Source organism: Magnolia sinica, chromosome 5 (genome assembly GCF_029962835.1).
Source record: "Magnolia sinica isolate HGM2019 chromosome 5, MsV1, whole genome shotgun sequence".
Lineage (NCBI taxonomy): Eukaryota > Viridiplantae > Streptophyta > Magnoliopsida > Magnoliales > Magnoliaceae > Magnolia > Magnolia sinica.
The window spans coordinates 11,745,559-11,758,264 of record NC_080577.1 but is presented as its reverse complement, the minus strand read 5'-3'; the positions used below and the strand labels follow the sequence as shown (position 1 = coordinate 11,758,264).

At 38.8% G+C, this 12,706-nt stretch overlaps 1 protein-coding gene across 8 annotated transcripts in view; it reads left to right on the top strand.

The window, feature by feature from the left end:
- The first annotated feature begins 10,291 nt into the window (after nucleotides 1–10,291).
- LOC131245449 (uncharacterized) overlaps nucleotides 10,292–12,706 on the top strand; it is a 59,878-nt gene continuing 57,463 nt past the window's right edge. For 6 of the 8 annotated variants that reach the window (XM_058244928.1, XM_058244932.1, XM_058244934.1 and 3 more), the window contains exon 1: nucleotides 10,292–11,197. In XM_058244928.1, the coding sequence (XP_058100911.1) occupies nucleotides 10,395–11,197 (803 nt within the window). In that variant the 5' untranslated portion in view covers nucleotides 10,292–10,394. The remainder of the gene's footprint in view (nucleotides 11,198–12,706) is intronic. The other 2 variants (XM_058244930.1, XM_058244931.1) reach the window with 1 other exon arrangement.

Sequence of the window (12,706 nt, the reverse complement as noted above, 5' to 3'; positions counted from 1 at the left end):
ATCATGTATATATCCACAGGTCTGAGCCAGTAGCTCAATGGTAGACCCTGTGTTTCAACACCAAGGTCTTGGGTTCGTGCCTAGCTTACCTTTCAATCTTTTTTTTTTTTTAAAAATGTCTTTTCTATTACTAAAATTAGCTTGCACTTGATGCCATTTCAATCCAGATCTTTCAAGTGCAATGTATTATCTAAAACATATTAATTAAACCACTGTTAAATCTAGTAGTGAAAGTCAGAGAAAGAATATCATTATACCTTATTTTCACTTAACTAGGCCACCTTCTCTCAAACATTGCTGTATCTATCTTCATTTTGTAGAATATAAGGTTGTGTTTGCAATTTGGATGCACAATTGAAAAGAATTGCAATTGCTCAATCTAATAAATAGGAAACAATAAATGGTAGTAATTTTTCCTAGTATAATGATGATGGTAGCACCCAAAATTGTGATATTGCTTATTTCAAGTGTTCAACTTGAAATTTATGCAATTGCAGTTTAGAGCCGCTCAATATGAGGTTTGGATGGAAACTGCAATGTGGATATTTATTCTTTAGTTGAATAAAAATTTTGCAATTCAATTCAGTAGTTTATCTGAACGTGCCTTAAGGGCTGATAAATACAATGTGAACTTTTGCATGAATGCGGCACAAACAAACGGTCCAAAATTCCTGTTTGCTGAGTTATGAACCTGAGCAGCAGTAACAATTCTCATTCTAAATCAAACTTCCAAAGATGAGTGACTAAATTCAGTTTTAGTGTTTGAAAGTTCTTGGAATGCAGAAAATATTGAAATTATGTATGGTGTGTAGATCCTAATGTAAAAGAATTTGAAAATGGAATGTTGAGATGAAAAACAGTATTTGAAAGTGCAATCTTATTATTATCCTCCTGAGGAAATGTATGGTGTTCTTGCGCGCTGAGTTAATGGATGTTGGGGCCGTGGGAACAATGGTCTAGATAAGTGGACCTGTAGACCCACTTACAAGGACACCTCATGTCCTCGGGCAAAGGATTTACAGATCATTCCTCTCTTGCAGAACTAAAAATGGAAATGAAGAAATTTATACAAAGCCAATTAAAGTCCTGGATTAATTAGGGTTTGTTTGGATTTGTGAAAAGAAACCTTATTTCTACAAAATTGTGAGAAAGTTAACTTTGTTTTTAAATAAGATTTTTTTTTCTTAAAAAATCAAGCCTTGTTTAACAAGACACATGAAAATTTTGAAGATGGTCAATGGCACATGTGAGTGGTCTGCATTCAACTGAGAAAAGGTTCATGACCAATTTCCACGATCTTCTCACATAGCGACTTTTGGACATGTTAAATCCACGGCATTCATCAACAGAACAATGGACTGGATTACCTAACCATGGCCCTACTTCTCATGACTGAAAACTCGAGTATACCCTCGACCGAGGATGCGATGACTCCTCATTAAAAAAAAATGGGATTTTAATCAAAATGACCTACTGGTATGGCCAAATGCAGAAATGGCATACCTTCACAGAGATTTATTTATTTGGCCTTCTATAACATTAGTGGACCAAAATATTACTGCTTTGGAACCTAGTGCCTGTACAAACCTTTGAATACCGGAGAAATTATGCAGTTTCGATCCATTTATCTTCTTTAGGAAAGCAGTAATCTTATATTGATAGGAGGCTTCTGCTGCCCCATAAGACCCGACAAATGATAACAGTGGTCGTTTATTACTAACATTTCTCATGTGGTGTGATCTACATGGTTGGTAGACATTGGTCATTTTTCATACAATAGCATTTCATGAAATTCCAATTTTAATGGACGGAATGGATTTGAGACGTACCCCATGGTGGGCCCTAAAGACGTGGTCCCAGGACTCTTTAGGTAGGGTCCGGGGCCATTAGATAACCCATTGTTATTTAACAGGGACTCTTCTTCTTCCTTTTTGAATTTGTCTTTTATGGACCCACCACACATTCCAACTACATTTGCCATCAACTTTTTTGGTGTATGGGCACTGCCAACAACTTGTATGACCTTAAAATTGAATTTTATTTTTGCTCCAATAACTATATTTCTTAGAGATGGAAACTACTAATACATGAAGACATTTTGATGAATTTTTTATTTTATTTTTTAGAGAATAATATTTTCTTATAGATGAAAGCCACTTTTGGTTATAGATAGAGATGGATGATCATGGTTGTTCTCATGGGGAGTTGTGATTGTCGAAGGGATTTGATGTGGAGAGGGATAATCATCATTGTCATGTGAAAGACAATGAAAGAGATATAATGTAAATTTTTAATGTGTTGCCTTGGTTAAATATTTACGTCAACCTCGATCCTTAACACATGTCAACCAAGGTCGAGGTTGTCATGGTTGTCCCATGTTAAGGGCTTAGGTCATGGTTGTCATATGTTAAGGGTTGAGGTTGTCATGTGTTAAGGGCCTAGGTCATGGTTGTCCTGTGTTATGAGTCTTGCTTGTCATGTGTTATGGGTTTAGGTCATGGTTGTCATATGTTAAGGGTTGTGGGGCCCACTATGTACTATGTATTGAATGTACTCCATCCATTGGTTATGGGCCCCAAAAGAAGGCAGACTAAAGGCTCAAGTGGACCACACCATAGGAAACCATGGGCATTGAACTCCTACTGTTGAAAACTTCTTAAGGCCCACCACAATATCTATTTGTCATTTAGCATGTTCTTAAGGTCATGTAGACCTATATGAAGGTAAAACACAAATATTAGTTTGATCCAAAAATTGTACCCCTAAGAAGTTTTTAATGGTAGGTTTTGAAATTCACCACTTTATGTAGTATGGTCCCCTTGATCCTTTGATATGCTTCATTTTGGGCTCATGCCCTAAAATGATATTTTAAAATGGATGGACAACAAGGATAAAATGCATGCCTCGTAGTGGGCCCTAAAGAGCACCTAACAAGACCATTGTTTCTAGCTAGGTTGAGCTACCTAATCTGTGTCATGTTCAATCACATGAATGCGAATTTTGAGTGAAAGCCTTTTGTAAGAAGTTCCTATCACCGGAAGTTATAATAGGCCCACTGTAATGTTTGTGGGAAATCCAGTCCTTCATCTGTTTTGGAAGATCATTTAAGATATGAGACCAAAAATTAGATGGATTTAAAACTCAAGTGGGCCACACAACTAGAAATAGTGGGAAGGGGTTCCCTACATTTAAACTTTTCTAGGCACCACCGGGATGTTTATATGCAATCCAAACCATTCATAAAGTGGTTCAAATGCTCATAAGGCCCTTACCACTGAGATGAACTAAAAGAATAAAAATACTAGCCCGATCTAAAGATTCTATGGCCCCACGAATGTTACAACCATGGGCCTATGATCTCCAATATTCTCTATTGTATGACCCACTCGAGCTTTGGATCTACCTCATTTTTGGACACATGTCATAAAATGATTTGGCAAAACATGTGAATGATGTGAATTTCTCTCAAACACCATAGTAAGCCCTCCAAATTTTACCCTATATGCTTACGTAATATGCAATTTGAATGCCTCCCGCATCATGCCCCGTTGGGTGCTAAGCTTAAGGCACCAGGGCATATTTTGTCCCTTAAATCTTTCAATTACCATCAGAGGACAAAAAAGTAAAGTTTTGTAAAAGGAGGTCATTTGCTGGATTTAGCCATACCATAAGACCATTTTGATCAAAATTCCTTAAAAATCTCCATAGCACACAAGCTCCCATGTGAGTAGCTATATCATAACCCCCTATTGTTGGGGGCCTTACACAAACCTTAGGATTTAGCCTCCCAAAACAAACCAAAATTATGGGATAATAAAGCAATGAAATAAATCAAAGCATAAATCACACCACATAAGAGATTTTTACGTGGAAAATCCTCAAAGAGGTAAAAACCACAGGATCTCGTTCAGATCAATAATCCACTATGAAGTAGAACGTTATAACCTTCTTTACTCACGCAGGAATGGATAAACAGTAAGAGAATAAAAGAAAAACGAAGAGATCTCACCGATTATGAGGACGTGAAAGCGCTGAGATATCGAGTGCACCGTAGATCACCTCTACGAGCATAACCTCCCTTCCACAAGCTTCCTCTCTTTCTTTCTCTCTCTCTCTCTCTCTCTCTCACACCTTTGATAGCCCTAAACCCTTTAGCAAACCCTTGCAAAGTTTTAGGAAACCCTCTTGCATTACCTAGAAAAGCCTTATGCACCACTATTTATAGTTTAGGAAACTCTCTTCCGCACCTTGTTGCGAAAGGCCTCAGATTCTGCTATCCGCATAAGATCCGAACTCGAATCTGCGTAAGCTCGACTGGTCGAACCGAGTCCTCGATCGGTCGAGCAGCCTAATCGACCGGTCGAGTACCTCCCTTGACTGGTCGAGCACTCCGGAGAAATATATTGGATGGTCACTGGACTTTGAGTTGAGCCCCACTCGACCGGTTGAGCGCCACCCACGACCGGTCGACCAGCCCACTCGACCGGTCGAGCAGCGCGGTGAATTACTCTGATTTTTCAACCCACTACTCCATCTCTCCTCTGAACTGAGGAGGAAAAAACCTCATCAAATCTCCCCCTTTCTGACTCAGGAGGGATTCACCTTCTTCAAGTCAGTCAGGTTTCTACAAACTTCAAACTTGTCCTTGAGCAAAGCCTTGGTCATCATGTTTGACCCATTATCGTTCGTATGAACCTTCTCAAGCGGTAACACCTTCTGTTCTAAAGTATCTATGATCCAGTGATCTCGAATTTCTATGTGCTTTGACTTGGAGTGCTGAGTTGAATTCTTGCTCAAGTGTATAGCACTTTGACTATTGCAATAAACCACATGCTGCTCCTGCTTTAGGCTAAGTTTCTGTAGGAACCTCTTCATCCAAAGTATTTCTTTACATGCCTCTGTGACTGTAATGTACTCATCCTTTGTCGTCGATAATGCTACGACCTTCTGTAGCTTGCTCTGCTAAGAGACCGCTCCCCTTGCAAACGTAAACATGAACCCCAATGTAAACTTCCTAGAGTTTATGCCATCCTCTATATCTGCATCTGTGTAGCCCTCTAACACAGGTTTTCAGTCACTATAGCATAGGCTCAACCTGGATGAGCCTCTTAGATACCGCAGTATCCACTTCACCATATCATAGGTGTGGTTCTTATGCAAGGATCTCATCTCCTCTTGCATAGCTTTCAACCACTCCCTCTTACGCTCGTCGGCTAGGGCCTTAGAATAATCTTCTGGCTCTCCCCCATCAGTCAGCATAATGTACTCATGCGGTGAGTACCTCTTGGATGGCTGTCTGTACCTAGATGACCTCCTTACCTGTGGCTCAACAAGTGGATCAAGTGGGGGCTGCTCCCTTGGTTTATCTTCTAAAGAAACTCCATCGTCCTCTGCACCTTACTGTACTCCCCCATATCAAGCATCATGGGAGGAATAACCGGATCCATGTCCTCTAGCTCACTTGAACTAGGCTGGTTCTTCTCTGGCTTACCACTGTCTTCTATATACTGAGCTTCTTCTCGGTCGGATCCTACAATCTGTAACCGAACTTTTCATCACTGTACCCCAAGAACACACACTATCTGATCTTCATATCGAGCTTAGACCTCTTGTCCTTTGGTATATGAACGGATGCCCTGCATCCAAACACCCTGAGATGACTGTACGAAGGATCTTGTCCAGTCCACACCTTCTCATGTACTTCTCCATTCAACGGGACTGATGGAGACCTGTTTATCAGATACACTGCCGTGTGCATTGCTTCTCCCCAGAACGTCTTGAGCAACTTCACATGGGATAACATACATCTGATTCTATCAACAATGGTGCGATTCATTCGCTCAGCTACACTATTATGTTAAGGGGTCTTAAGAACCGTCTGTTCATGTCATATACCTAGAGACTTACAATACTCATGAAAGTCGCCAATATATTCACCACCATTGTCAGTGCGAATGCACTTCAATGATTTACCTGTCTCTCTCTCAACCATAGCATGAAATAATTTAAGCACACCAAAGACCTCGTCCTTGGATTTCAAAGTATAAACCAACCCCTCCTAGATGCATCATCTATAAAAGTAATAAAATACAATTCTCCACCCAAGGTTTTTGTCCTCATAAGACCACAAACATCATAATAAACCAAATCTAATGTATGCACTTTATTAACATGAGAAGTAGATTTAATAAATGAAACTCTATACTGTTTCCCTGATAAACAATCAGTATAGGTTTTGAGAGGTATACCTATCACATCTGGAAAGAGCCGCTTCCTTCCTAATACCTGAAGCCCTTTTTCACTCATGTGGCCTAAACGCCAATGACACATGTTAATAGTTGAATCTTCCGCTACGTTCAACCCACCCTTGCACACACTGACACTTGCCTTGTAAAGGATACAACACTTCTTTCCTCTAGTTGCGATCAACGAACCCTTGATGAGCTTCCAGCGCCCATCAGCAAACCGGCTTTCATAACCATCATCATCCAACTTTCCTATCAACATCAAGTTGAGGCAAAGGTTTAGGATATGTCTCACATCCCTGAGAACCAATGTGCAGCCTACATCGGTCTTCACACAAATATCATCGACCCCTAGATCTTCGATATGCCAGAATTTTCTACCTCCACAGTCTCATAATCACCTGACTTGTAGCTTGTGAAGAAGTCCTTGCGTGGAGTCGCATGAAAAGAGGCTCCCGAGTCAATCACCCAGTCGGTGTCCTGACTCGTAGCCGTGAGACATTTATCGTGATCTACTGAAAAAATAACTACAACGTCGCCATATAAAGCAACCGCAATGGAATCTGATTTATCTTCCTTCTCCTTTCCTTTTCCTTTCTTGTCGTTCTTATTCTTACGACATTCATGTTTATAGTGGCCCTTCTTACCACAATTCTAGCATTCAACATCCTTCTTAGTACTTAACTTGCCTCTTGATTTATTTCCGGCCTTCTCACTCTTTTTGTTCTTTCCTCTTCCCCGTTCTTATGTCACAAGAGTCTCTTATTGAGTAGACTCCTGAGACTTCCTCATTGTCTCCTTATTGAAGAGACAGCTAGTAAACTATTCCATGGATATCTTTGTCTGGCGCGAAGTTACTTAGAGACACTACTAATGTCTCCCAACTGTCAGGTAACGAACTAAGCAATAGTAAAACCTGCAATTCATCATCCAGGACCACCTTCATAGCAGAGAGCTGGTTGACTATATTGCTGACCTCGTTCATTTGCTCAGCCACAGAACCACCATCTTTGAACTTCTGATTCACAAGTCGTCGTATCAAGAAAATTTTATTACCGACTGTCTTTCTCTCATACAACCTTTCTAATTTCAGCCACAGGTTAGCGGTTGAGGTCTCCGTATACACATGGTGGAACACAGAATCATTCAACCATTGTCTAATAAACCCCATCGCCTTCCAGTCCAACTTCTTCCAATCATCATCAGACATATCCTTGGATTTTGCTGATATGCCTAAATTTTGAGAATATAAGTCATTGCAATAAAGTAAGTCCTCCATCTTAGCCTTCCAAATGGTTCAGTTATAACCATTGAGGTTGATCATCCTTGATGAGCCACCTTCTATAATTCATAACCGATCTCACTCCGTTCAATGAACTTAGCTCTAATACCAAATTACTCCGATTTTTCAACCTGCTGTTCCATCTCTCCTTTGAACTGAGGAGGAAAAAACCCCATCACCTATATCATTCAAAAACCTCTCTATCTTGGTATCTTTAAAGTAAATATATCTCTTTCTTCTTTTTTTTAGTGTAGAACCAAATGCATCACTCGAGTTGATTTATGCAACCAAAAGGAGACCTTTCAATTTAAATATTGACATTTTCATTGCTTCAATGCTGGTTTCAGCCCCTTTGGATGCTAACGTTATGAGAATTGAATGCTAATTAAGCATGTTATGACCCAAATGGTTTAAAGAGCTTAGCCTGACACATTCTATTAATCTGAGTTTTTGGTGTATTGATATCAAAGCAACATCGCATCCTATGAAACACCGAAGGGGCGCTATGTGGAAAGGGCAACCTAGACCAAAGTGAAAGTCGTCATGGCTTAGAAAAGGCTACCTGAACAAAGTAAACTATCAAGTGTAAAGGGCTACCTAGATAATCAAAGTGTTGCCCCCATGCCCTCAATAGGCCACCTAGAAACAGGGTTAAATTGAGTGTCGCCGCACAGTGGGCTCCCGCGAATATCGATTACAAAGCGTTGGCGGAATATTACAATCCCAACAGTTTAAAGAGCCTAGCTTTATGTGTTCTTGACCTGTTGGATGGGTTCTTAACAATGGAACTATTGAATAGCCTTCTTGAGACCTCAATCTCATCCGCTTAGAGCTCAATTAATGCGATGTTGGACTTCTGCTTTTATTAGAGTTTTTAGCCATGGTAAAAACCTTAGTTGTTTTAACTAAAGGATAATTTCTCCTTTTATAAAATATTGAAACTGGTATATGGCTCACGCGCCATATTATTTAATGATGCAAAATTTATATGTCATTTGAATGCTTATAAAATTTTTAAGTTGTAAACACTTTACACTTAAAAAAGAGTTTCGGATGTAAACTTTACATGCTATTTTGTTTGTCTTTTAAATGGTAATTTATTTACCAGTAAAAAAAAAAGAAGCATTTAGCTAACTTATAAAATATTTATAATATATAAAGTAGGTATTCATACTACATAGATTTTGGGATGGTAAATCCCACTAAAATCGGTAAATCTTATAAAAGGGACTTGATTTATTTATTTTTTTTTTAAATTTTTTTTAAGCCTTAGGAGAGCATCAAAGCATACATGCACTAGATGGATTGAATGTCCCATCTATCATGGTGGACCTCAAATGCAATATGAAAGTTTTGATGGTGGCATTCAGCCTTCCCTCTTGTATGGTATATTTCATGATCAATCAAGTTGTTTTCTAAGTTGTATGTGAGTATAAAGGCAAGCTCATGATGGATGGATTGGATGTAGCACATACATTATGGTGAAACCACACGTCATGTGTATATTAACCATTGTGTTCTATTATGTATAATATCTTTTTAGTGGTAAAGTTTTTTTTTTTTTTTATATATAATTTAAATTATAGATTTTTGTCAGGTTTTATATTATTGCTAAATTACAATTGTTGAGCCTTTTATAGGCAAATGCAAGTATCCAACAACACTTGCATTTTGATAACCAATAACCTTTACAACTTTAAAATTTTACAAGCATCTAAATAACCCTCAGGTGAGTTATTTTAAAAAATGTAAAAGCATGTATTTTTAAGAAAATGGTCTTAAAGACAAGTGGTTTTATGAAAAAAGATTTCGAAGATTTTCTTAGGGCCTGTTAGGTTTATGAAAAATACGAGAAAGGAAATAATGATTCTTGAGAAACCTTATTTTTAATAAACTATGGGGAAAAAATAATATTTGATTTCTAACAAGTTTTTCATAGAAATTTAAAATCTATTTTCAAGTTTGTTGTTTGGCAAAACAAAAACTTTTCTCGAAAAGATTTTAGATAGTCACTAGTATGTGCTAGATTGACGCATGTAGCACATGTGGTGCATGTGAGATGCTTAAAGATGAATAATGACACAAGACATATATGGACACATTTGACAACTAGGCACTCAGGGCAGATGATGACACATCAGACACATTAGCGCATGTGGTCTGCTTTGTATATGTGTGGCAATAGTAAGATAATTAGTGGTACATGTGGTACAATAAAACATGTGGGGGTACAAGAGAAGATGCCGAAGATGTGGCACATTAGTTCATTAGGGGTTCTTTACAAGTGTGGGACATAAGAGAAGATGGTTGGTGAAACACATGTGGCAGTGGTACGAGTGGAGCATAATTGAAGATAAACAATATCTCATTTGACACATGTGTCACATGTGAGGAGATTAAACATGGATAGCAACATATTTAGGCTTTAACTCTTGTAAATCATTTTTTCTTCTATTGGAAAATGCATTTTAGGAATGAAGTTTATTTTCCTACAAAAACAGGAAATGATTTTCCATCATTTTTCACGAAAAAAGATCATCAAACAATAGAAAGTAAGTTTCATAGGAAATACTATTTCATCTCTATTACTTTTCGTGAATCTAAACAGGTAGTCAGGATGTGTGTACGTGATGAAAAGGAGCGATGCACAACCCGGTTCGATCGTCCAAACACAAAACACGGACGTCCATGAACAAATCCTGGACATGGCCATATTGTCTAAGTGACTTGTCCGCGCATCCAAACGAATCCCAACAGGGGTATTTCGGGTATTCCACTCAACGAGTTTCTGAAACCCAAAACGCTGGAGAATTCCCAGCTTCCTCTGCCTTTCTTCCATTACTCCAGAATCTCTTGTAAGCGAAAGCATGGCGATTATCAAGAGAACCCTTCGGGCCCATCATTTCTGCAAAATCCTCAAACTCCAAAACCCTTCGCGTTCCCTTTCTCACTCTCATTCTTCTCTTTTCCTGCTCGGACATCTAGATTCTCAGGTTTTCTCCTCTCTTCCTTCCATCTCTCGAACTATCTCATCTTCAGCGGCTTTTTCTCAAGAAGCTGTCGACATCACCGAAGAACGAATCGAAGAAACTGATTTGATCTATTTGGAGAAGAACGGCAGAAAGTCGGATGCAGTTGAATCGGCATCAGAATCTCAAAATGCTGGGAAATCTATCAAGAAACAGAAAAGATCGGAGAAGAAAAAGAAGAATACGAATAGGAAGCCTCTGGATAGTTCAGCATCTCTGGAAATCAGAGAACTGAAGGAGAAGATACGGAATTTGGAGAGAGATGTGGAGATTCTGAAAGCCAATAGAAGTTCGCATCCCAAAACGGAGAAGAAAGATGGGTTCGGAACCGACCGACCTAAATCTAACGGCCTGTATTCTCTCTTTGCGAAACCTTCGATTTCTGAGAAGAAATATGCTCCGCCCAGGGAAAAGAAGTTGAGTGATACTGTAGAATCGAGATCTTTGGAAAAGGTACCAAAAGAACTTTCTCCTGAGATGCTTTCATTCGTGAACTGTTTGCATGAGGAAGGATACCTGAGGAATGCTAGTTTCTTGAAAGAGGGGCAGTTGGATCTCGAATGCTTCTCCAGCAGTTATTCCCAAAGCTTCCTAAAGTCTACCGCAGAAAGGTTTGGGTGCGACCATCAAGATATTGCAAAGTAAGCACTTTCACCTTAGGAAATTACAGTGTGAAGCCTTCTATTTTCATTTTCTTTTTGGTGTTTAGGATACTTCTGCTAGAAGGATTGATGATCTAGAGAATTCAATTCCAAGCATTTTAGGTCTAGCTTTGTAAAGATGTTTTGGCTTGTTATAAAGATCAACTTGGAATATAATAATGTTGGACAAATTAAGGATAATCTCATGGACAGCTAGGATTGAAAGAAATCAGGCTAGAAAGTTCGATCCAAGGGACTAGCGCACATTTATAGCTTCCGATGGCTATAACTTTGCAACCAGTTATCTGTTTCGTGCGTATGATATGTCATTGGAATGTTATCAACGAGCTCTACATGTTGGCTAATGCCAAAGGCCGTTTGCCCCTGAATTGTTTCCAAAAGACATGTCATTTTAGGGTTACTTTTTGGTTTTAGGTCATTTTTTACTATTTTCAGTGAGTTGGGTTTTTACTATTTTTAGGATTTCAAGAATCCTATAATAACTTAAGTCCTTAGTCATGAGAAAGAGATTGAGTCAATTTGGAAGTCATTTACCATTTTTAACATATTTTGTGAAAGTTTTGAATTCAGGGTTTAGGACTTATGTAAGTCATATGAGAGGCATTGTAAATAGATTTTCATCAATAATATTACTTTTATTTCTCATTTTTTAGAGATTCCTCTCTCTTAATAGATTCAAGGGCAATTTTTTAGAAGCAGACGACCATGTCTTCTCTTTTATCGATGCACTTGCTATGTTATTTGATATCAAAGTGAGGTCTTTCTTCAGATTGATTGCTTTCAACAAATAGGGTGGGAACAATTCTTCGAATAGTGTTCCAAAGAATCAACTTGTGACTAAGGCAGAGTTCGCGGCCATGTGGAGAGCCATCTAGGAACCGCAACCAATGGTTGCTTAGTTGTTTGAGACCATGGGGCTCAACCAAAATAAGTGGTAATGAATGGCCCACGACTGGCGAAGGGGATTGCAATTGGCCAGTTCGTGATTCAACAGATCCAACACCTACGGCAAATTGTAGATTGCAAATTTTTGGTTCCAAGTCTAGCAATGAGGAGGTGGGTGATATTATCCTCCATCATAGAGGGTGAGAAGGCGTTGGACAGGATCAGGACTACTGACTTGAGGTAGATCTCCTTTCCTCCGATGGGCATCTTCACATCAAGGATTTCCTCGATTGGCTTACTTGGGCAAAGCTATTCTTTGATTACATGGAGATTCCTGAGGAGAAAAAAGTGAAGTTTATAATGTACAAGTTTAAGGTGTAGCGTCAACATGATAGGAACAACTCCAATTCTCAAGGATGCGATAATCGAAGGCACTAATACAAACTTGGCCGCAGATAAAGAAGTTGATGCAAGCACGATTCTGGCTAGCAAACTACCATCAAGTATTGTTCCAATAGTACCAAAATTGTTGCCAAGGAAGACGTACAGTGAAGGATAATATGGAAAAATTCTACTGCTTATCTTCAAGTAACGACTTAATAG